The 25874-nt window shown below is 36.3% G+C and overlaps 1 protein-coding gene across 4 annotated transcripts in view; it reads left to right on the top strand.

Moving 5' to 3' along the window:
• Positions 1 to 25874, top strand: part of PHKB (phosphorylase kinase regulatory subunit beta) — a 70104-nt gene that overhangs the window by 12097 nt on the left and 32133 nt on the right. For all 4 annotated transcript variants that reach the window (XM_082289920.1, XM_082289921.1, XM_082289923.1 and 1 more), the window contains exons 5-14: positions 1157 to 1264; positions 3183 to 3263; positions 6592 to 6707; positions 12629 to 12692; positions 15299 to 15394; positions 17021 to 17218; positions 17809 to 17866; positions 19747 to 19824; positions 21653 to 21811; positions 25746 to 25840. In XM_082289920.1, the coding sequence (XP_082146046.1) occupies positions 1157 to 1264; positions 3183 to 3263; positions 6592 to 6707; positions 12629 to 12692; positions 15299 to 15394; positions 17021 to 17218; positions 17809 to 17866; positions 19747 to 19824; positions 21653 to 21811; positions 25746 to 25840 (1053 nt within the window). The remainder of the gene's footprint in view (positions 1 to 1156; positions 1265 to 3182; positions 3264 to 6591; positions 6708 to 12628; positions 12693 to 15298; positions 15395 to 17020; positions 17219 to 17808; positions 17867 to 19746; positions 19825 to 21652; positions 21812 to 25745; positions 25841 to 25874) is intronic.

Here is a 25874-nt window from a genome sequence, read left to right on the forward strand (position 1 = left end):
TTTGCATAGTGGTTAGCAGCAGATCTAGAAGTAGTTAAGTATATATATTCCATGTGGTTATTTGAAGTTTCAGGTCACTGACTTTTAACTGTATTATTAGAAATAGTTTTCATGAAGCCCATAGCTTCCATTACAGCTGAGCACACAAACTGAAATGGGAAGTCCACAGGTAACAATAATAATAAGCAAGTATTGTATTGCCAGTTGTATTTATGCTGACATATGTTTTCTGGGGGGTTGGATTGTTTCTTGAGAGTCTCACATCTTTAAATAATCTTGACCTAAATTGATCTTGTTACATTTGAGCTGTTGTTTTTCTCTTTGATGTACAGTTGTTTGTTTTGGGGATGAGTGCAGATCTGAATAATGAGTGTTAAATTAACAGAGGTGTCACACTGCTGGCACACTGCTTGTCTGGTTTTGCCTTGTTTACTACAGATGCTTTTCTCTTCCTACAGTGTAGTAATAAATGATTTCTGGTACCTAACAGACAGAAGTCAAGCTGGACTTTATTCTGAGTGACTGTGTATGGCCTCATCTAAAAGGAAGATATTTTTTAATAATATGGATTATATATGCCCAAGACATGACCTGAGCAGATTCTGCTGCTTGTAACAAAAATTGCAGATGTTGTGTTCTATTGCCAATGAACATATGAGTTCTGACCTGAAGTGTATTTAATGTATTTGTGGAGCGGATGTGACAACTCCACAATACAGTATTTGTTTGCTTGTTCTGAGGCACGTGCTGTATGTTTTGTTGGTAGAGAAGAAAATCTCATGAAGGTAGCATCAGTGTTGAAAATACTGTGAAATGTGGATCAGGTACTGGCAATAATGGTTAGAAAATTCTAGAATTTGTTGGAGAGTGTAATGGTTTGGTCCAAAATACTCATTACTCATAACCTATGACAGAGAGCAAAGCATGACTTGAAGAGTTATGGAGTTACCTTGGTTTTATTTAATTGCCAGCTATAAAGTAATTGTTCTGAAAAGATACTGTTGATTGTAAGGTTTACATAGTGGTCAAACGAAGAAATGTTTTAGTTTGGTAGTAATAATAATAATTTAAATAAGGTATATGATGAATTTGTGTTTGCTAAACATACTAAAATGATTCACTTTGCTTTTATGTTTTGCCTTTAATTCACTTTTAGGTTCAGAAATTTAAACAAGACCCCAAACCGTCTGCATGTTTGCATTCTGTGTTCAGTGCACACACTGGAGATGAGGTTTTCTCCCATAAGGAGTATGGTCACCTTCAGGTAACACATGCCTGTAGATGTAAATCCAAGTTTGGCTGATTTTTTAAATAATATTATTGTTGTCTCCATTCTTCTGTAATGCTGCTGTCTCATTTTGGTTTAATTTGTGTTAGATGTGCTGTATGTGGTAAAACTGAGTTGCCTTTTGCATCTTCTACTGAAAAAGACAAGAGTGTTTTGAAACATAACTCAGTGGTGTGTTTTGGCAAGAAGGTACTGAAATAACTGTGATTGTAGAGGTAGATGGTTGGTTGTTTACTAAGTTGCTTCTTTTTGAGACCAACAGATGGCTGTCAATAAATAATCCTGGCAAAAAAATGTTGTAGTCAGTAAAGTGGAAGATTTATTATAATCGTAACAGTTAATATTAACATTCCCAGCTTAATTTTCCATAATTTTGAGCAATTTTCATTCATTTAATGTACACTGACAACAGGTTTGCCCAATTGGGAATTGTTCACTGCTTTGCATAGTGGTTCCTAGTCAGACTCATTGCATAACTGATTGTTTTATTTTCTCTCATTTTCTAAATTCTAATCTACTCTTTTTATTTCCCCTTCTCTTTACTTTCAGACCCACCTTTGCTTTCATGACCTTGTTATTTTGCATTCCATAAGTCTGCATAGTCATTTTAGCTCAAAATTTGCTAGTGAAATTAATCAGAACTGAGACAGTAGGTTGATGATTATTTCATTTCATGGTGACAATACTACTTAAATAGTTTGTACAGTAAGTGTTCTGCTTTCAGAAAGTGTATGTTCTGGGAAAAATGCTTTATGAAGTTACCTTAAGTTAGCATTTTGGACTTCTAAGTGGAATTTCCTGAAAAGGCATGTTTTATCTACAGGAGGAGACAATTTGGGGACCTGGGGAGCACTGTATGACAGTTAAAAGTCTGGTTTTTGTGGCAGCTCAACCCTTCCCATAAACATGAATGCACATTCCCATCTGTCATCAGCATACCTCAAAATTAGAGGGTTTTCAGCTCTGTGGAGACAAGAGTACAGAGTAACTGAAGGGGGCTTAGCTGGGAAAAAATTGAATGTATTATGTAGCCCTTATTGCTGTACTCGGTGCTTTTCAGTTTGCATAAGACACTGGAGTCAGTGGTCTTTAAATACTTACGGATTTTTAGAACTTGGACCTAATTTTTGATCTGCTGTGCTCCAGATAAGAATCCACTTTTTTGTTCTAGATGGTTTCTCTAAATTCCATATGATGAGATTGTGGTTTATACCTCATACTGTGCTAAACTTACTTTCTCTATTGGAGTTATATAAATTCTCAATTATAGTAAAATTCCGTAATAAAAAACCCAATCAGCAGTTGCCTTTGATTACTCAGTGAATTGGCATTATGATGCACATCTGTACAGCTGCTGAAGGTAATTACTGTTAACAATATGTGCTGTGGATGGGTACAAAAAAAAATTAGTTTTTCACATATCTGATAATACCTAAATGTTGTAATTCTCCTCCTGTCAGCTGATAACACCACAATTCCCACTAGGGCTGAAGTGATTTGCTTTCTAGGTGTGCTGTGCACTATTCAATATACTGCTTGCCTTTCTGGTAACCTACTTGCTAGTAAATTGTCATATATGGAAGCACAAAACCAGCTTGTGACTAAAGTGATTACCTAGGGGTCAAAGCAGTGTGCCTAAGGGAAAACCTTTTCCTAGCACAGTTTGAAATTAAAAAATCATAAAGCATCAGAAGTTTTAGAGGACAATGACTGTTTGTGCCATCTTTTCCTATTGATCATTTCCACATCATTAGATCCAGAATTTTTGAAGGAGCAGAAGTGGGTTACAGTGGGACCATCTTTGTTAGTGAATTATACCATGTTTAGTTTGTTTACATGACTCCAATAAACAGAAAGTTAATTATAGTTTCCTTTCTGTGTTTAATTACTTCAGATCAATGCTGTGTCGTTGTTTCTCCTCTATTTGGTTGAGATGATCTCTTCGGGGCTGCAGATTATCTACAACACAGATGAGGTACAAATCGATTTCCCATCCTAAAACATGCCTCAAATTGTGTTTTTTCTTGTTTTTATTTCATTACCAGCTGTAAAGTAATTGTCCTGAAAATACACTGCAGGTATTCTATGATTTGAGTGGAACTCAGAAAAAGTAATGGAATGAATGGATAATAAAATAATAGCTAAAAAAGTGTTCGATGTGCAAAGAGTAAATGTAACATGACATCGAAACTTTTGTAGTTCTCTGCTGTTTCTGATAGCTACAAAGTCAAGAGTTAAAAGGTCTGTTAGGATTATTAACTTCTACTTACATTGTTCTAATTTTTCATATTATTTCAAACTCTGTCAGTGCATCCTGTCCAGTGGAAATTCAATATAATAAATAATGGGGTTAATTTTCAGGGAAGCCTGAAGGACTTTACCTTCAAATGTAAGTGTATGAGTGTTAAGAAGTTTTGCTGTATCTTTAATTGAAAATAAAACAATTTTATGTCTTAGTAAGAGATGTTTGTAGAGAGTGTTAACTCTTCTGTAAATAAGATAATAATAGCCTTGGCTTGAGTACAAGTCATGTCAGGACAACCTGCTGGCCTGCTCTGAAATGAGGTTATGTTTTGAAACTGGAATGGAAAGCACAGATGTGTATATATATACTTTTTTAATTCTTTTTTTCTCCAATTTTCTTAATCTGGATTTGTTTAAATTTACTCTGTTCTGTTTGATAGTTGCTGCTGTATTGCCTTAAAAAGCTTAAATGTGCTTGCAGTACTACCATTAAAGAAAGGGAGATTTTTCCAGTAATAGTGAATTTGCATTATTTTTCTAAAACATATATATTCAGTAATGATTTTTTTTAGATAATTAGAAAACTAAATATTGCAATATGTCTTCTTTCTTTCTTTCTTTCTTAGATCATATGATAGGTCTGTATTATTTCCTCTGAATTGCCTTTATATCTGTGAGGAGGCAAATGTATATAATTAAGTATTTAATTAGCTTGATATATAATTTATGTTATCCTCCAGATGTTTGCATTTAATTACAGATTCTGCAGAAAAAGTGCACGTTTATAGACTCCAGTCAGTGGATCTTCTCCACTTCCTTGCCAGGATGTCATCTTCCTAGCAGCTGTCCCGTCTAAATCTCTGCACTATGGAGATTCATAGATTTTTTTTACCACAGACCTGCATGTTCTGTTGGTCTCTGCGTGGCTTCAGCAATTGTCAGATCCTGTTAACACCACATAATGATGAAATGTCCAAGGTTTCCCGTGTGTCTAGAGGATGTGGCAGTGGGGATGTGGCACTCTGCTGCCCAAACCTGCAGTTGGGTGTCCCTCCCCAGTGCCACCATGGAGGGCTGGATCCAGGCCTTCCCTTGCAGAGCAGCGGTGCTGGCGCGGTGCAAGGTGCTGGCAGATGGGTGCTGTTTGCCAAACCAGCTGTGGGAATGTTTGTACACAGAGCCCTTGGCTTCAGAGGCAATGCTGCCTCTCCATGGCAGGCGTGGCAGCTGTCACCGAGTTACCCTCTGGTTCATCTGTTGGCAGTGGAAAATTAATTTAATTGCATCTTTGCATCCACAGCAAAGATAACAGTGTATCTTTGTGTGAGTGAGTGAATGAGAGCAGTTAGCCACACATTAACCAGCACCATGAGTATTTGCAGTTATCCGTGCTCTGTGTGTGCTCTTTATAACACTTCCATCTCCACATGCTCAACTTTGCATAAATAAGCTTAACACACAACCCATAATTTCTGTAAGTGCCATAGCATTGGTCTGGTTATAACATTTACATGCCTGTCATATGAATGATTTGTTCTCTGAAGATTTTGGTTTGCAACAAGCTATTTGATGGCTTTTTTGCTGTAAATCTGCTGTTTGGAAACCCTAGTTAGTGTCATAAAATGTCTGTAATTGACAATTTTTTTCCTGTGTTCCAAACACCATCACTGGTAAAAAGTAATCAGTAAGGTTATATATTTCTATGTGGTGCTATTTGCTCTTCATATAAATTTCAGTTACTGATAGATGTGGGAAAGTCCACACTTTTAATCCCTGGGTCTTCTGGCATCATTCAGAGAAAGTTCATTTTAATACAACCAAGTGCTAAATTACAGGGATGAATATACTGGGCATAGCTGAAGAGTAAGACAGGGTTTTCTTGAAAGTAGTAGCTATGAAAAGATTTAGTGTGCAGATAATTGTACATGGGCACCCCATGGTGAAATTTTAGCAGAGGCATACTATATACAGAGAGAAACAAGTGTGTCTAGAATTATAATGTTGCTGCTGGACTGGTATTGGCATAAAGAGTGTATCTGAAATAGTAAATTTTTTAAATTTAAAAAAAAATGGAGAAAAAAGACAAAACAGAGGTATATACAGGTAACTTAAAATAGAAGCAAGTACCTTTCAGTGTAGTCATTAAAAAAAAAAAATCACTTGATTGTAGCATAGTGGCTCTTTCTCTGTAGTTCCCCAATATGGTTGTGTTTATAGCCATTGCAATATTTTCCTTTCCACAGTTCCCTAGAATAATTTGGATGGGAGGGAATGGAATCCCTGCTTTGGGGGTGAACCAGTGTAAATCTCGTGCTTGTGGTTAAATTTTCTCTAAGCTCTAATCTGTGGACTCTTTAAAGTGAACCATAAAACTTACGCTCAATTTCATTTTTCTACGGTCAAGCAACTCCAAATATGTCTTTCAACAGTGTAAATCAGGAACAAATATCTGCTTAAATAAGTTCCCAGCTATAGCTGAACACACCTTAAATACCTTAAAATACCCTTCAGTACTTTGGTATTCAGTTGAAATGTGTTGGTCCAAGAAGAGATTTTAATTACAATAAATTGGTATAGATTTTAATTTATGTTTATAAAAGAGTGTGTTTGAATCTGCATAAATATGTATTATCTGGAGCTAATTTAATAAAATTTTAGCATATCAATTCTCTAAAATTAATTAAGAAAAAGCACCAAGATTTTTGTGTTGTAATTTTGTTTTGGTTTCTGATGTTGTTAGGAGAAATCTTCTTGAAAAGATCAAAACACCACCTTTTTGGAGCTCTTCAAATATGTGTCTTGAATATGAAATCATTTTTATCCCTGCCTTTGTTGGAACTTCTTTGTAAATTCACATTGACACCTCAGTTGGGAGAGCTCTTAACATACTGTGATTAAGAACTGGTTTTAAAGAAAATAATTGAACTTGGGAACATCATTCTTTGGGTTCAGTCAGAAAAGGGTGGAAAGAACAGTTACAAGGGATAGCAACTTCATCTTTTGGATAAAACAGAAAAAATATGCTTTCATTTTCCTTCAGTCACTTTTCTTTCCTACAGGTTTCCTTTATCCAAAATCTTGTGTTTTGTGTGGAGAGAGCCTATCGTGTGCCAGATTTTGGTGTCTGGGAAAGAGGCAGTAAATACAACAATGGCAGTCCAGAGCTGCACTCAAGGTAGGTGAGCAAATGTAGCTCTTTTAGTCAAAGCAAGTAAATGAATAAAATGGATTCATGGGGTGAGCTAAAAATAATAATGCATGAAAATACTGTTTGAACTAAATTAAGGTTCTCTAAAGACTGAGGGATGTATTTTGGGAAAATGTGAAGATCATTTCATCATGATGTGCATGCTGAAATAACCACATGGATGCTTAGCTGTTTGAATATTCAAATTCCAATAATTATGTGCAGCTGCATGTATATAATTCTGAAAATTGTGTTCAGAACAGCTCAGGGTCTTGAGGCATGTGCAATGGGATTGGAATCGGATTTACAAAACTGGTTAGGAATATCCTGCTTTAAAAAGGCGTTGAATTATGAGTTGAGATTTTCTCATCTCCACCGTGGTGGGAGGAAGATGCTGGACACTGGAGAGCAGCCTAGTGCCAAACGCTTTTCCAGGTTCTCCACATGCTGCGAGTTCTGAGCCCTGTCCCAGGAGACAGGGAGCAATGCTGGTAGCATTTTAATGCTGGAGTGGTCCTGCTCACCTCACTGGAATTGCTCATGTGCTGTCTGCCTTGAAGGATCAAATCTGTCATCTGACAACTTGATTTTTCTAGTGTTACTATTGTTTTCTTCACTTTGTGACTTCTGAGGTTTTATTAATCATAAAAATGGATATGGATCGGATATCTCAGGATTTTTAAAACACTGTTGACCATCCTAATTATCAAGGGCTTGCAAAGAATACACGTTTCTTCCAGTCTTCAATATTGTCAAACAAATCTGTGGTGTCATTTGAGAATGAATTTTTTTTTTAGGCCACATGCAGGCATATATATTTTAACCTGTAGGTATAGTTACATGTTATTGCAGCAAAACTCTTAATTTAGTCCATTTTTTCAGGGCTTTTATAGAACATTTGTATCAATATGACAGCTAAAAAATCCAAGTTGTTGTTATATAATCTGCTTTATTACTTTGCTGGTTTTGTTTTCTCCGACTGTGTCCGCAGAATTGTCAAATGCCAGACTACATGAGCATTCACATAGAGAATCGAATGCTTCTTTCCACATCTCATCTCATAGAAATGTGCAAAAGGAACACTGAAGCTCCCGTGCCTGCTGTTGTTTGCAGCATTCTGGTTATTCAGTATGTGAATTTCCTCCAGGGAAAACTGAGCATCTTTTAAGCAGATGGAAATGGGCATGTTGTTTTGTATTAATCTAGACTGACATTTATAAGTTGGATTTTTTAAGGGTAAAGTTTTGTGAGATGGACTGGGCCAATCTAACAGATCATTGAGCTAGCACAAAGGGAAGCACAGAGCTTGATCCTAATTTAAGAAGTAGACTTTGGTCATCAGAAACAGGTATTGCCCCTATTTATCTTTCTTTGTCTATGTCTGGGTACTGTGCTTTATTGTAGAAAGCTGGTAGGCAATTTCCCTTGTTCTCATAAATCAGGAAAAATGGACGGGAAACATGCATCAAAAGACATATTTAGATATTATTGAGGAAAGCCCTGGGTACACTGAAATACTCTTTATACTTTATGTTCCCATCGTATCTACCAAAGAGAGCTATAAAAACATTTTTGTTTTAGATTGGTGAAGCAATTACGAGTATCAGGTCTACTCACAAATGACGTTCGTTGTGTATCTTCTGTGGTTTTGGACCCCAAAGTGGTCTCTTCAGGGTCAGCACTCCTGACCCTTAAAGCCTCTGCTGGAAATCTCCATACAGGCTGTGTTTGCTTTCAGAATGAGTAGGGAATTCTTGTCTTTTATTGAAAGAGGCTTTCTTTTCCAAGAGGATATTATACAATTGGAAGTCTGTGAATAATAGCTGCACATTATGGCCCATGATAAAAGATGCAGATATTTTAAGCCTTCACAGCCTCGGTATTCTCTCTTAGTACAGCTCCAAACACTTCTAATAAATGATAAATAGCAAAACACTCTGTGGAGCAGGTCTTCACTGATGTATGTAAATTGATGTCTTTTATTGGTTCAAAGGCAAGATTTTATTGTAGTGTGATCCCTTCCCATACGGCTGAACTTCAGAAAAATTTGTCCTGTAACCATTTGATCAAGCTGCTCTGCAGGCATCTGCTGAGTACCTGTGCAAACTGCCTCTGACGCCTCCCATATGCGCTGTGAGAATGAGGAAATTGCCAAAGTGCAGCATCCTCATATTCTGAATGCGGGACTGCAGAGCCTCGGTCTTGCTCTTCTCTGGAGTGCAGGTGTTACATTGCTATAGTGCTGTCCTTCCTTGTTCATTTTGGGTTATATAGTTACAAAATTATTAGTGATATAGAAATCTTTTTTTGTTTGCTTATTTTTCACATCCTCTGTGGTGTTTGATATGGCAGTTGAAATGCACAGCACTCGGATGGAGGCAAGAAATTGAATGGGAGGAGGATTAAGGGTAGATATACTTGAAGGTGTATTTTGATTTATATTTGCTAAGAATATGCGAATTTTAGTGTTTGCCCTCAAGTATTTTACTGAGGGGGTGAATCTAACAATTAAAAGTTAGTGGGAATTAGGAATGTTGTTTTAGTGCATTTACTAAACTTCTTTTAGCAAGCTGTAAGTGGTTTCTCTAGGTTAGTCTTATCTTCCCCTGCCCTAAATATGGCTCATGGTCAAATGTTACCCATAGCATTATGATTGCAGGATTGCTTTTGATAATCCTTGACACATTAAAATAATTGGTGGCTCCAGTAAGGTCTAAGGATTGCACCTGGTGAGGTTCAGTGGGGAAATCAAGGAGAAACCTTTTCATTTGAAGCACAGTGAAGGAAAGAACAGGATACTCAAAACAGAACCTCCATTCTTTGAGGTTTTTGAGACTTGTCTAGTTGAGACTGTGGTTTACTTAAATTGGTCTTGGTTATGGCTTTGTAGGGCTAGATGAGTTCAGTATGTCCCTTCCAGCCAATGACTTACTGATCCTCTGAAATTTTCACAGGAATATTTCAAGAGGGTTTGGGTTAGGTTTTGTTTTGGGACCATCTCCAAGTAAGCACCTTTTTCTCCAGGCAGAGTCCCACAAGTTGGTACAGTGTGTTCATAGTGGCTTAATGAGGAGGAATGTATTTATTAAATACATTTTGCCATTAATTCATTTTGTTATGACACTCCATTTCTTTTGTTACTAAATTGTAGAGTATGAGGAATGTATTTTCTATACAAAGACATGAGCATAATGTTTATTGTAAAACCTCTTCAGTAATTTGCCCAACAGGAGGGCATGAATCAGTAGGAATGAAATGAGTGTGAAGTGTGATCACAGTCCTGAAGGGCGCTGTGCTGTGTGATTGGTCACTCTTCTAAAGACACACTTGATACAAAGGCTGTTCACAGACTTCTTTTTTTCTTTCAAAGTTACTTCCTCCTGTCATTTACCCATAAAACTTTTGATAACCCAAGTAGTACTTGTGTCTGTGGTTAAGGGAGTGATTGACAATGTTGGGACATTTATATGGTCACTTGCAAGTAATTGTGACAGTAGTGGAGTCTCCATGGGCTTTCAATAACTAGAGGTAGAAAAATGGCGATCAATCACAGTAATTATTAAATTATTCTTACTGTAGAATAATGACTGAGTCTGCAAAGTAGAGATGATTTCAAGGAAGCTATACATATTTGCCTTGAACTTCTCTCAAGCAGTATCATCCTATTTTGTAGACAGATTAAGTAGTTTTATGTTATCTGAATACCAGTTGAACATTTATTACTTCTCTACCTTTTATCAGTAACTTTTTTCTCACTCTGAAAATGTGTAATGTTGGTATTAGTACTGTTACTTGAAAGGGAAATATGAGATTTTAACATGTGATGCAGCCTCCAGTGTGCAGGATTTCTCTGATTTTCATCTTCTGTATATGCAGTTTGATAATAATATTAATTCCTCTGAAAAGTTCTGTTCTGAGTCATCATGTCAATTTTTTTGATTAATTATTAGGTGATAATTAGAATAGAGCAATTTTTTAGAACAATTACATTGTTTTTTGGTATTTGAAACAAAGCCAGAAAAATAATTACATTCACAGCTCTTCTGAGTTCAGTTTATTTCTTCATCTCATTCTCCAGCTCTAAAAGCTTTCAGCATCAGAAGACACCGAAGTGAGGCAGCTGCTCAGAGCAGGCTGTGGTTAAGCTGGTCAGCTTTCTCTTGTTGCACCAATTAGAACTGACACCCAGGAGTATTATTTCTGGCAGTGTTTCAGAAAGGAACATGGAGGTTTATAAATGATAAAGTGTGAAATCAGTCTAAAGTATTTCTAATATTAGAATGAATACAGGTAAAGTAATACTTAAAAAAACAAATCCTGTAACTGCACTAATTTTTTTTCATTATTTTCAATATTTTCTGTGTAATCATAATTAGACCCCATATTTAAAATATGGGTTAGTTAGTAATTTCATATTTTGGGTTAGTTAGAAATTTCATATTTTTTGCATTAATAGATAGTAAAAATCAGTTTATTTACAGTAAGGTAAAATGTTTGCTTCCATCTCAGAGTGCTGCATGGAGTATAGAAAAATAAAGATTGAAGCACAGTCCCTGTTTGCAGATTTCTGCCAATTTGATTCTTGTAAATTTTTTGGGGGGGGGGGGATGCTGAGTGATGAAGTTGTTTGTCAATACAGTCACAACTCCTCTTCTGTAGAAGTTGGGAATTGTTAGTGCTTATTATCTGAGTATTTACTATAACTCAGTGTTTCATTAATTATTTTTATAAACAAAATAAACCATGCTTTGTTTCACTGGATGCTCTGAATCTGTTTTACCAGACTGCCTAAGAGAATGTAAGAGGTGTTTGTTTAATTAGCTGGGCCTCTGGAGTAATTCCAGGTCGTACACTTGTCTGTAACCACTGAGTGAGCAGAGCAAAGGCCTTTCCCCACCTGGAGTGTTTGCATTCGATAGAACTGTCAGAAACCTGGGACTGCTACACTGGGACTTTCAGGAAATAGCTCATGTAACATTTTACTTTTGGATGCCATGTGACCATAATGTCTGCAATTTTGGAATCAACATGCAAAAAATGTAGTGTTTTATGGGTATGTTAATGCTTTAGTTCCTTACTGCAGTTGAATGGACATAAGTGAAATTGGCCTCTCTGTAATTATATATTCTTTAAAGCTGAGAAAAAGAGAGGAGTGAAACTGAGAGGAGAAGAATGCTTCTTCACTTTTTTTTAAGTACTCACAAGGAAAATAGAAAACTACACTTTTTTTAATGAAAAGACTTTGTTAAAATGTATATTTTTATTTGTACTGTAGAATTTACATGATCGTTAATAAACAATTTTAATATAGAATTTGATTTTTAAATTGTATAGTTATTAGTGATTTTAGTCCATAATGTCTTTAAGTGTGAGTGCTAACTTGAAGTCTTGTTGATAGAATATCTGGGTCCTGTTTTCTTCGTGATGGGGTGAAATAAAAATGTGGTTCTATATAGTTGACATTGGAAAATCCTTCTCTTATGAATCTGGATTGATGAGTTCTTTTATTATATTGAAAGCTAGAAATCAGTCTTTTGAAATTTAATGCTTGAGAGCTGGTTTGAAAAATTGTGCTGAAGTAAATCCTCTGTCTGTACGCTATTAGCAAGACCTTGAAATACGTAATGCCAGATGTCTGATAGCAAGGTGAGAACAGAAGTGCTTTTTTCAGATGGTCTCTGACATTTGAAGGCAAATAAAAATGCTGAGTAGTATTTCAGAGAAAAGAAAAAACAACCTACCACCAAAACAACCCCAAATCTGCTGCTTCATCATTTTATTAACATTAAGGTTAAGCACAAAATGCAAATCAAGAAAAGATCATGGCACTGAAATCTGTGAAGTGTGTGAAGTTTTAGCCTGGGCTTGAATTGTGATATCTCTGTGTTTTTGTTTTGTTTTCTCCTCAGCTCCGTGGGGCTGGCAAAAGCCGCTTTAGAAGCAATTAATGGTTTCAATCTCTTTGGAAATCAGGTAATAAAAGTGTTTGTTTTTCCTCCTTTTTTGTTAGCAATAATGATTTACAGGGTGGATCAGAGGACATTCAGAAGTATCTAGCACATTTGTTGGATTCCAGCTTTAAAGCGAGTTAGTTTGCAAACTGATTGCTGCTGTTTCAGGTACAGAATTTATCTGATAAAATCATTGGTGCTCTTACTAACAAGAATTACTTGGGATTTTTCCTTAAAAAAATTCTAAAGCAGTGGCAGCTTAGTCTTAAAAATAATTTTGTTGCCAAAATGGTTTTTTCCTTCAGAGCTTTATCTGTTGCTGTTACTAGAGTATTCCTCCACCTTCAAGCATTACCTTCCTTTTGTCTGCTTCCTTCACGTGGCTTTTGATCAAGACTTTAACCAAGCTGCTTTTATGTGATCCCACTTTTTAACCTGTTTTTTATTTCAGTGTGTTGCACAACCATAAAGTCTTTTCTCATCCTTTCATATGGCTTGGATCAATTAGGAAAGCAAACCTTTTCTGAGACGTTTCTGTGTGCCTTGTATTCCTCTTCTATGTGCATCTTTCTTTTTGGTGCTATACCTACAGTAGTCTGCAGCTAAAATAAAAGAATATTCTTCCAAATTAATGGTTTAGAAAATGCACACATGGAAGAGAGATGCCATACATTCTAAAAGCTGATGTCAAGTCTTAAGAACTAGGAGCTAGTAAGGATCTTCAATAATGATCAGACACTATACATGCATTGTTATTATTTCACAAATGATATTTATCTATAATCTTTACCTTCCCAACAGTTTCAAGTAAACATGGCTGCTGGGTTTCCAAATTATTCTTGGCTGAGTTCTGAAATGGATGAATAAATTGCTGAAGCAAGACCAGTTTAAATGCTTTGAGAGTTTGTTTCCGAGATCTGTAGTTGGCATTAACAGAACCCATTTTGACCTTCAGTCTGTGCAGAGTTTGCCTTTGTTCTTAGCTCCAGCTGTGTTCCAGTAGCTTTGAGAAATCCCACTGAGCCCCTCAAGAGACTTGTTTGCACCTGCAGCTGCACAGGTGCAACCTGCATAAATCACTGCTGGGGAATCACTACTTACAGCAGAAGGAACATGTTAAAGGCTGACCTGGGCAGAGTGGGACCAGTCATTTGTGTATGAGCTGCATGTCCTCTGTTGGTTTGGGCAAAAACAATTTAAAAAGATTTTTTCATAAATCAAGTCTTTGTAAGGTGTTCTTACTACAGAAGTTTACAGTCTTCAGAGGAGTGAAAAGTAGTTCATTTGTCAAACAAGGTGCTTGTGGGTTTACAAAATGCAAATGAGCCTGCTCCTGAATCCCCAGAGAATCCTTCCCTGCATCACAGATTTTGGAACTGTGTGTGTAGGCAGGTTGTGTTCAGAGTTTGTAGATGAGTTTAGAGATTTGTGAATAATCAGAATCTGGATTAAGAAGAAAGTTAACAAATCATCAGAGCCAATGTGATTGTTTGTGTACATTCTTACTGCAGCACTATTCAGGGTATATCTTGCTAGAATGACTGAGAAAACAGATTATATTTTCCATGAGGACAGTGAACTAAATGTTTTGCTTACCCTAGTAAAGCAAAAGCTGAGTATTTTTATATCTGTGTATACTTAGAGTGCAGTTAAAGAGTAAGAATAAAACCCTTTGGAAAGGTGTCTTAGTGGATGGTAGTACTGGCACACGAAGAAGTGTGGTGAGGTATTTATGTAGAAACTTCACTGGAAATTAAAGTTTTTAATAAATAGAATGGTGGGCTCTGGAACAGTCTTTCTAGGAAAGTAGTATACCAAAAAAACTGACTGTTGTTTAGAAGAAATTTGGTGGATTTATGAAAATTTCTGGTATTTATGACCTTAGTGGAATGAATTCACATTGAATGTGTCTTCCAGTCGGGGAGTGATCCTGAGATTCGTTATCAATTGCAACATGTATGAAGATACCTGTTCATTAACAAACCAGAGTTTGCCAGAAGTTGCTTACTGGTAATACTTCTAAATGCTATTGATTCTGTTTAAACTCTATCTCAGCCAGGGGGATTGAGTGTTTCAGGAAGCATCAAGAAGTTGACAGAGAAATATAGTGTAAAATTACTGATTTTATTAGGAAGTAGATTTTGCTAAGGAGCAAAATGTTGATAATGCAGTCCTTAAAATAACTGAAAAGCAGAACATTTTTATTTGCTATGAAAGTCCTTTTCCAAAGCATTACCTGTGCTGAATATCCAGTTGTTTGTTTGCTAACTGACTTGTAGTGAAATATTCAGCATCACTGTTTAGAACATTTCCTGCATTCACAGGGAAGAACAACCACTTTTGTTTGTCCTTAATACAGGCCTCATTCTTCAGGAATTAATGGAAGAGTTAATAGCTTGAATGAATCATATAATTACTAATCAGTGATCAAACCATCTAATTTTGGCTATACTTCAGTATATTTGAAAACCAAAATATTTTCAACTTGATGTTGTGCTATGTTTTCTGATTAAAATTTTCAGCTATCAAGCAATGACAACACAAATTAAACACAGAACCAGTGAGTTTCAGCAGGATGCACCAACCTTCTTCCCTCTCCCTTAAACAAATGCAATGTTGTGTTCACAGGGCTGCTCTTGGTCTGTTATATTTGTGGATTTTGATGCCCATAACCGGAACAGACAGACCCTGTGCTCATTGCTGCCCCGGGAGTCAAGGTCTCATGTAAGTCATTAAAAGAAATTCAGCTCAACAGAGTGTGGAGAAAATGAATGGATGTGAATTTTTAGTTGTATGATGGACCTTCTGATCTGCTTGATAAAGGTGAAATTTGCTGGGAACATGTTAAATCTTTGCTTCTTAAGTGTCACTGTGATGTAGTAGTTTTTCTGAAGAGGAATTAAAATGGTGTTCTTTATTTTTTTAATACTTAGATTAAAATGTTAACCTCTTGGTAGCTTTCTAAACAGTTTTGAAATAAAATTTGAAATAACTTACGTGAGATTTGCAGCCTTGGTAATTTGTTTTTCTTTTGGCCTAGTTTCCACTATACACTGTGTCTGCACTTTTGAAACCCTTTGTTTTAGCTTTAATTCTTTCTTTTGTCTGGGAAACAAGCCTTTAAGGTTGGCTTATCATAAATTGCTGAATATGAGTGATTTCTTTTTGTTATAAGCTATTGTTACAAATGTATTTCCTCAGTGAGTAAATCTAAGTGACATAAGTATAGATTAGTCAAAAAAACATCTATTTCAGTACTAGCATCAAAGGTAAATTTGGTGTTAGAAAATCAGTAATTTAAACTGAGTGATAATAGAGTTCTGCTTTTTTATTCATTCTGGAATATAATAGCAGTTTTGTTCAGGAAACAGGCTATTAATCTTATACATTAATAGTTTACTTATTGTGTAGAAGAATTACAGCAGAGTTGTAATGTGCTGGATAATTAAAATAAAAGGCACTGTCAGCTACTTTTTTTAATAGTCAAATGGTCTTTTAGAACTCTTGTTGTTTGTTATTTGCTGGAGACTTGAAATATTCCAACAGAAGCTGATTTTATAACTTACTTGTCCCATAGAAATCTTTGTGTCCTTTTCTTCCTTTTACAAGTTCGTGTCAGTCATATTGGAAAAAACTGTTATTTTAAACAGTTGAGTATCTTGGCTATATCAGCAGAAAAGAATACTTTCTTGTGTGTTTCTGGAAGCTTACCTGTAGAGGTGATGCACTAGTTAGTAATTTTTCTTGTGTTTTTAACTCCGAATAGATCCACATGGTTCCTGAGAAGGTTGCTCATACTTTTTTTTGGAATTATTCTCTTTTCTTCCTAATTGTCAGATAGGCTTGTTTGTTTCAGCACCCTAAGAATATTTCTGGAAAAGCTGTTCAGAAATGATGATTTAATCATAGGTACTTTTCAGCATTGCACCTTCATAAAATATTTGTGCTTCTTTTTGAACATATGATACCCAGATGTTTGTGTTTCTTCCAGGAATAATCTGGAGAATATATTTAAAAAGCAAACAAACAAATAAAAATCCCCAAACACAAAGTGTTAGGATGTTTTCAATTATGCCTGCACATGATCAGCTGTAAAACAGGTGACATTCTGAGTCAAATTGAGTTCTCTTCTAAATTGTGTATCTGCACATTTGGTTTGTAGTTTATCCTGATACTTGCTAAGAAGTCTTATTTTGCACACTATTTCCCTATATTAGTGCTATGATTTTGATAAGATAATGTTCCAAATGTGTATTTCACTTAGTGAGTTAAACAGTCTTTGTTTGTGCATCAAATAATTGTCAGAGATCTAATTAAATTTGTAATGTCCTATTTCTCCCTCTGCTACAGAATACTGATGCAGCTCTTCTGCCCTGTCTTAGTTATCCTGCATTTGCTTTGGATGATGAGGTTCTGTTTGGTCAAACACTAGATAAAATTATTAGGAAGTTGAAAGGAAAATATGGGTTTAAAAGATTTCTGAGAGATGGGTACAGAACAGCCCTGGAGGACAGAACGCGGCGTTATTATAAACCAGCAGAAATTAAGGTAAAATTCCTGTCCCATGTACCTGACACCCCTCCAGGCCCTGGAATTAGAATTGCACAGGGATTCCTAAAGGCTTCAAGGCAAGGAGATGCCTTCTGTAATTTGTATGTGCAGTTTTCAGAGATTACTAAGTCAGCAAGTGAGTCATTGGTTTGTTCTGTAATGAATGTGCTTTCATTTACATTTAGGGTACAGTTGATTTCACATAACAAATAAGGAAATTATTTATCATTTCATTTAATTTCACAGCTGACTACAGTCTGAGTGTGTGGAAAACAGTTTTGCTTTTGATCACAGTATTTATCAGTTAAGGTTATCTAAATGAAAATTTGTTTCTTTTTCCCCCCGTAGTTTCTCTGTGAAAAATAAAAAATAGATTATTTAAATATTCTGCTTGAGAGTGAGCCACAGCAGACATAAAGGCACAGTTAAAGTGCCCACAGAATTAAGAAGCGATAACCTAAATGTACTAAAATATTTTTGCATTCATGTTTGTCCTTTGTTGCTTAGAAATTATTCAACAGGGTTATTCAGATACATGTCCTTAAATGAAAATGATGAAATGTCTGATGAATTTTCCTTCTTTGCAGCTTTTTGATGGCATTGAGTGTGAATTCCCTCTGTTTTTTATTTTTATGATAATCGATGGTAAGTATAGCTTTACATTCCTGTTCCTTAAAGGCATTAGAGAGATGAGCTTTTAGAGGAAAGATACAAAATTATTTTCCTGTCCTGCCAAAGTAAACCATAATGCAGTGACACTAAACATCTCATTGAGAGTTCTGCCTCCTGGGTTAAAAAACCCCAAGCATCGCTGTATTTTAGCATTTCTAATGTGCACTGGTTTTAGAATGTAACTCAATAAGGGTTTGTTAAAAGCTTCAGTCTGTGGCATTGTCCTGCATTGCCTTTTAAGCCTAAAAACTTTCAGATGTATCAGAACTTCACAGCAGCACAGGAGAGAACAGGGAGGGAGAACACACTGACATGCACAATGTGCACCAGGGCTTTTCAAGTTCAGCATTGTGTGGCAATTGAATCAGAATTCAGAAGAGAAGAAAGGGAACCAGGAAAGGTCTAATTTCCTCCTGGCCACGATTTTTCATGTAGTCAGTCTGATTGAATAATAAAAATCAAAACAAGAGCAACGAAAACAGCATTACCTAGCCCTTGACTTGAGGGCAGGAGACACACCAGAGAAGTTCAAGGGATGATTTCAGGATAGAAGCTAAAACTTGCATAGAACAGAAGTCTGGGTAAGAAAATGAGTAGGGTTACAACTGTCAAAAAGATTTTTAGATGGAGTAAAATCTGTCCATCTTTTCTTTCTCCTGTAGCATGTTGAATAGTTTTCAGATAAAGACAGCGAGGGGCACAGAAATCTGCCATCAGCCTCGACTCCTCTGTCTGCGGCCACCCACAGATTAAAATATTGTGTTTGAAGATCTAATAAGGTTTCACAACTGATATTTCTAAAGAAATGTTTGACATTTTTCAAACAGTGAGGCCCAAAACTGAGGAGAAAGGCACTGACATTTAATGCTGCCCACTTGCAGTTTTGAGAATAAAAATATAGTCATCTTCAACTGAAGTTAGCAAAAGAATAAAAAAAGCATTTTACTCTTCTTGTATACAAAAAACCCTAAAAAATACATACTTTGCACATACTGTCCTTGTCCTTTTTGCTTGGCCCACACTTCTAGAAAGTAGAACAATTCTGTTAGTAGATTTTGTGCAAATGTCTCCAAAGCCACAGACTTTCTTAATGCAAAATTTGAAGTGTATACACAGCAATGGCAAAAAGACAATGACATGGGAGGAGCAGATACTGCTCTTACATCATGACTATCCTTGAGTGTTTAGAAATAGTCCGGTGTGTCACTTAAAACAGACCCTTTTTTGTGTGCAAACTTTGATTGCATTTGTGTCTCTTGGCAACTATATATATTCCTGTATATACTCAGGAATATTTGAAAATGTAGTGAACAATACTTGTCAAGCTTTGGGTTTGATGGAGCATTGAAGAGCCATGGAAAGAAAAAAAATTTGGTGGTTGAAAAAGGTATAAGATTTATGATGTGAAGTTTTTATCTAGCTTGTTCCCCTTTAAATGTTAAAAAATATTCTACTTTAAAACATCACCTTGCTTGTCAAATAGATGTGTTTTCTTTGAACAGAAAAGGGTTTTGTATTGTTAATATATATTTTCATTTAAGAACTTTCAATAAACTGAACATTGATCATGCTGGTATTCATCAGATTCATCTTGGGAAGTTCTGCTAAAACAACTTTTAAGGGACTGGTAGTCCCAAGCATACCAGTGCCTCCCGAAAAGCAGCATCAGGGAGTTGACTGTTGTGATCTACAGATCCATCTTTTACTTTTCATGAGCTATTTAGTGTGTAGGCACTAAATATTTAGTTTTGAAAAGTAAACACTGGAATTTTTTTTCTTCTTCTTTTATGGACTTCAAGGTGATGGAAAAATTATTTCTTCCATTAAATCAATTATTGTTTGATTATTTTTAGGCATTTTTAAAGGAAATCCTACACAAGTAAAGGAATATCAGGATCTTCTGGACCCTTTGCTTCAACATACACCTGAAGGTATTATCTGGAAATTGTTCTTCCAAAACACTTGTAGCTTTTTATTGATCTGAAATTATAAAAAAAATGACATTCCTATTAATGTATATTGTGGTCAGAGCAAAGGAGAAGTAAGAATATCAACATGTTTCCCAATGGCAAAATACTAATTCTAAAATAACTTCTTTTGTGTAGATACATGGCATCATAAAGTGTGATAATAAAAATAACGTTATCTGGAAAAATGCTACTGATACTAATGTAAGATTTACACTGTGCCCACTCATTCCTCCCCTCCTTCACCTCTGCTTCATTGTTTACAAAGTTCACTTCGACTTTTCAGGCAAATATTAACTACCAGCAGTCAGAGTGTTTCACTGTCCCACTTGGACACATCATTCATTGTCACTTAATTCTGAAAGCTTTAAAAAATAATTTGGTATATGCATGTGAAATTGTTTCCAGCTTAGAGCTGGGAAAGTAGCAATATAATCATTTAAATATAAATGTTCTCTTATTTAAATTGTGCACTTCAGGATTTTTGTGGCACTGCAGATAAGGCTAATAGTGACCTTGTCAGGTACATCCATCCAAAATTTAGTTAAAAAAAAGAAAAAGACCGTAAGTTTGAGTGGGAGGAAAAGAAATGGCCTGAGAACAGAACAGTCCAGTTTTAAAACTCAGCATTTTAGTCACCTGTTCTTACATCTGTGGTACAGTTATGCAAGTACATGCAGAATATGACTTGTTCTTTAAACTTTTTGAAGTTAATTTCTTTAAGACAATCAAACATTCCCTTACCAAATTTGCATTATGTAGCAAATTTTTCTTGCTGGTTGGTGCTTTTTTCTGATTATTAATGAGTATTTGAACTTTTGTGGACACTAAATTAATCTTGTGGTTCCTTTTGTTGAATGTCATCACAAATGCCAGGTCTTAAAATTTCTGGATGTGTTTTGGTGCCTCACTCATTTGAACATTGTATCTCTAATAACTCTCTCTTCTCTATTTTTTCTTGGCTTCTTCCCAGTAATGTTGTTTTTCTAAGCAAAGAGTAAAACACTACAACTTTATTCTGTTTATCACCTGTTCTTTATCCAAATTAATTCAAGAGTAGAGCCATATTAAGGTGGAATTAAATTATGCGGGAAGCATATTAATTTGCTTCTCGATTTCATGTAATTACGTCAATCATTTGTAATCATGTCTCTCAATTCCTGATGCATGTCCACTTAAAAAGTTTTGATACAACCTTAATTGATCTCCAATGATCAGCAATACTTGTGGCATAATTCTAGATACAAGGTATGTATCTTCCAGTAGAGAAGTTATGCCATTTTGTTTCATGTTGTTTCAAAGTTCAAGTGCTGGTTTTAAACATTTAATGAATAAAAGTGTGCAAAACCAAGTTGAGTTGTTTTGAGCAGGAATTTTAGTTGGAAAGAGTTGTCTGATACTGAGCCTGTGTTAACTGGGGGGCACAACACCCCAAGTGTTTCACTGGAACCCAGTGTTCATTGCTTTTGGTTAAGCCTTCTTAACTGAACTGCATTTTCCTTCAGGTGACTTTTTTAGTTTTAGTTTGCACAGAAGGTGCTGCACAGATAACATACCTGTTCTGGGTAGAAATTCTGAGGAGATGTCTGGTGAAATACAAAGAAGTTTAGTATTGCCCTGGGATTCCCCACTGCAGAGATAACAATGAATGACAATCTCTGTTCAATCAAACTGTTGCTGGGGTGCAATTTTTCCTGGTTTGGATCCACTTCAGCTTTATTAGGGGATGCCAGTCAAATAATGAGGAAAGTGATATTTATTTACTGGCTGTGCTTGCTGTCCAATTCCCCAGGGTGCCCTGTTGTCCCCAAGTATTACTACGTGCCTGCTGACTTTGTGGAGCTGGAGAAGAAGAGCCCTGGCAGCCAGAGGAGGTTCCCCAGTAACAACGGGCGAGACGGGAAGCTGTTCCTGTGGGGCCAGGCCGTGTACATCATTGCCAAGCTGCTGGGTGAGAGCTGAGCACCTGCAGCAGCTGTGCACTCTGTGTTCCTCTTGAATCTGAACAACATTCTGGCTTGAGTTTTGAATGGACCTTGAGTGGCTTGTGTGTCCTCTGTCAGGCAAAAATTGCTTTGTAGTCTTTTTTTTTTTTATGCCGCCTACTATAAAGCTTAGTGGAATATTTCATAGAGTACTGAAAATCTAAATAAGATGATATATTTTTTTTTCCTGGCTTTCCCTCTTATTTCTTTTTCTTCATGACAGAATATATTAATGTGATGCTTTCTGGGTTAACTGTATCAGCTGCACCTGTACAGTAATGTTTGTAAGTGATTTATAGCATTGAATTACAATTATTGACTGTTTTAATCAAGACAAGTCAAAACTTTGAATAGCTGCAGTCTCAGAGAAAGTTAATGATTTATTCTTGTGTTATTTTTACCCTTTTAAAAAGAAGAAACTGTATGAGCAATTGAAAGTGTGTATCAAAGTCTGACCATTGAAGGTTGTTATGGTGCATTTCAGTCACAAACGAACTCTCAGTCTTACTTGAAGTGATTTTATTATAGGCTAATGCATAAAGAGTGGTTAATCCAGAAAAATCTTCACAGTTGGGTTTTTTCTTTAGGATTTCTTGTAGGAGAAAGATATATTACTTTATTTTAACATGATCAGCAGGTAATCAGTAGATGGAGTTCTGGAAACTATTTTTCCCACAGAAGGGAAACAGGCTGTTGGTAACAAAAATGAGAAAAATTGAAGGGGAGTTTAAAAATTCAGCAGTTGGCAAGAACAGTGGATTTCTCTTCAGCTATGGAGGGACAGGGTATGTCTGGTGCTCCACCTGTTTGGTTTTGCTGTATTCCTTGCAAAATTCCTCTTTTAGCCAATGTTTCAAAGGAAATGCAGGCAATCCCACTGTTAATTAAAAAAACTAATTTATCTTCTAAGCGTATTAGCCAAGTAATCCTCCAGTGTGTGTGTGTGTGTGTGTGTGTAGGTATACTGTAGTAGTTATACTAGTATTGATCTTATGAATATTTGTGTATTTCTGTACCTGCAGAATGCTGGTAAAATAAATTCTATTTATAGTTTGCTAACTGTTATTTGTGTAACATAACATTCTTGTGTTTCAGTTCTTTGCTGAACATTCTTACACACTGCTTTTTCTAAATAGTTGTGCTAAATCTTTTTTTGAAATGTTGTCTTTAGTAACTGTTTCCTTTATTGTTTCAAAACTTTTTTTCCACTTTATTTGCTACTTTTCATTCACCCTCTTTTTTTTTTCCCAAAATATTCAAAATTTCAATGTAATTTTTTCCCGCTTCTGTCATAATCCTTGCAAACAAGGTTTGGAGATCTTACAGCAATGTGTTCACCACTGGTTATATCAGGAACTCCATTTACTCATACTAATTTAGAATTGGTGCATTCAATTTTGCTCCTTACTGGTGAAAACCTACCTGAATAACAATCTTGTCCTTGATGAAAGTGTTTGTGTGTTACTTCGCTTGTTGGTGGCTGCTAATTAAGCGGAAGCCTGGCTCCAAATACTTTGATATCTGGGAAGGTATTGGTTTCCCATTTCATTATCCATTCAGAAATCATTGTGTTGCCTCCAGGGTATCAATTAATTTGTGTTTGTTCAGCCTTCTCTCTCGTGCTGTGTAGGCAGCACACAGTATCACCTTTGTAGCTCCTGCTGCTGTCTCTGGGCCTGGGCTCTGCCTCATGAGGTCCAAATATTTCTAAATGCAGCAACACGAACCTGAGTCAATTCTTACCCTCCCACAGAGGGGCAAACAGAAATAGGGGAGTCAAAATTTTGATCCTTCTTACAAATGCTCCAAGTAATAGAGGCAGTAAAAGTGCCTGTGTGTCACTGTTGGAAGGCACCCCATGTTTATGCAACTGAAAAACTTGTTTATGAAGGAAAAAAGCATGTGTTTTGCTGGTAGTGATGCTGTTTTTCACAGAATTTCCTTCTTGCTTTGGATGAGGAGGTTTGTAAAACCTTTATGTTAAGGTCCCCATTTTGGAGTAAGGGAAAGGAATCTCAGGTATTCAGCTGAACTGAAAATTCACTCAGTCTTTTGTTTAGTAGCTCTCTTTCCTTTGTTTTTCCTTAGAATTTTTGCATCTTGTTCTGTGGATTCAGTGCTGCCTGGAACCAAGAGTTTTAGTAATATTTTTATAGACCAAATGGATTGAATGTTGTCAGCTTCTGCTGATGCAGACAGGGAGCTAACAAAGGAATCTGCTTTTGCAGTCCAATACTTGTATTTGTGATAATGGTGATGAATATTCACTAGGAGTTAGCTTAAGTTTTATATTAGTCTATTGATACAGTTCTTTAAATATGAAATTATTCTGACCATATATTTTAATTACTGAGCAATGTAAATCAGTGTTAAAACCAGTGGGAATAGAACACATATCCTGGAAACCTCTCGTTTTTCAGAACTATGAGGCAGAGCCCATTGATCTTGAAATCATTTGGTTAATTTATTTCATTGCATCAGCAGTACTTCACATAATTCAAGTAGTTTCCATTCCTTTAGCCAGCATAAGAATTCTGTGTGGACTGGAGCTTAGATGAGTGGTTTGCTCAGATGTGGTTTGGTAATTCATGTGTCAGTATATTAATCTATTGTCCATAGCAATCTTCTATCATCTAGCTTTGCTTGGGTTTGTGTTCATGGATCATGGCCCTGCAGGAGCAGTGCAGAGCCAGGAACAGGGTCCTTTCCTGGCTGCAGTCCAGCTGCATGGTCCCAGCAGGAGGCTGAGGACAGGACAGCATCCAGGGCTGGCACAGCTCCCGGCAGCAGAAGTTCTGGCAGGGCTTCCCCCTGCGCTGCCCAGCCAGAGCCCCTCACTGCTGCCCGTAGGTTTGCTCCCCACTGCCCCATTACTTTGTGCTGTCCTAGCCCTGGCAAACTTCAGGCAGGGCATATTTTGAGCTTTAAGCTGTTGCCTTCATTTACTCTGTGGTGTAGCATTCAGAAACATTCTGATCAAGGCAGAGCTGGTCTTCTCGTGGAGCTGAGTGGAGCCATGAGTCACTCCTGGTTTAGATTAATACCTTATTCCCTTGTGTTGGGGCTTTTAAGAATAGGTACAAAATTGTTGACTTTGAGATAGAAGAAATGAGAATGTGTTTTGACTTACTCTGTAGCAGAAATTAGATGAAGTTTGGACAGTTTCCTGTCAAAATACAATTTTGGCAGGGGAATGCTTATTTTAAGGGTGTAATAGCTCATACTAGATTATGAACCTGTATTCAAGGAATTTGCTGAAACTTTTTAATAGTGTATTTTTATTGGAGGGCTTAATGTTTTTTTAAGGAGAGGGTTAAAATACTGGGGTTTTAGGTTTGGTAGGGTTTCTCCACCCTCCATGTAAAAAACACCACATAGACTTTGCTAGTTTTCAAATACCTTTAGTTAGGTTTTTTTTCACAATTTCTTCGTGAGATACCATACTGAGAGGTACCTTTATCTCTTGTCCTTTCCAGGATTCAAGTCATGTGATTACCTTGAGATAGAGGCTGTCTGCTTTTCTTCAAAGCTAAACAATTTTTGATGGTCATTAAGTTTATAGTTAAAGCTCTAGAGTAATTCCATGGTTGTGAATTAAGGGCTTTTTACGTGACTTGTGTTGTGGAGTATGTTGTCTGCATCTAATCTACTAACATACCTTTGTGAGCAAATAAAGGTTTGGTTTTATATGCTACAGTATTGTAATTAGCTGTAGCAAGAACAATGCTTGAGTCACTCATTTTAAAATTAATGGAATTCTGAGTTTTTCAGAATGTGCTTGTATAAGTCAATCTAAAACAAAGCAGAACCAACTACAACACACAAGTTGACATGACTTCTTCACAAAAGCTGCAGAAAGTACTCAAGTCATTCTGTATTTTTATTGTCATTTGCTTTCAGCTGATAAATTAGTGAGTCCTAAAGATCTCGACCCCATTGGCCGGTATGTACCCCCCGAGGACCAGCGGAACATCAGCATGAGATTTTCAAATCAGGTAAGCATTAGCTTAGTATTACAATATTTTTATA

The sequence above is a fragment of the Coloeus monedula genome (genome assembly GCF_965178545.1).
Source record: "Coloeus monedula genome assembly, chromosome: 13".
Taxonomy (NCBI): Eukaryota; Metazoa; Chordata; class Aves; order Passeriformes; family Corvidae; genus Coloeus; species Coloeus monedula.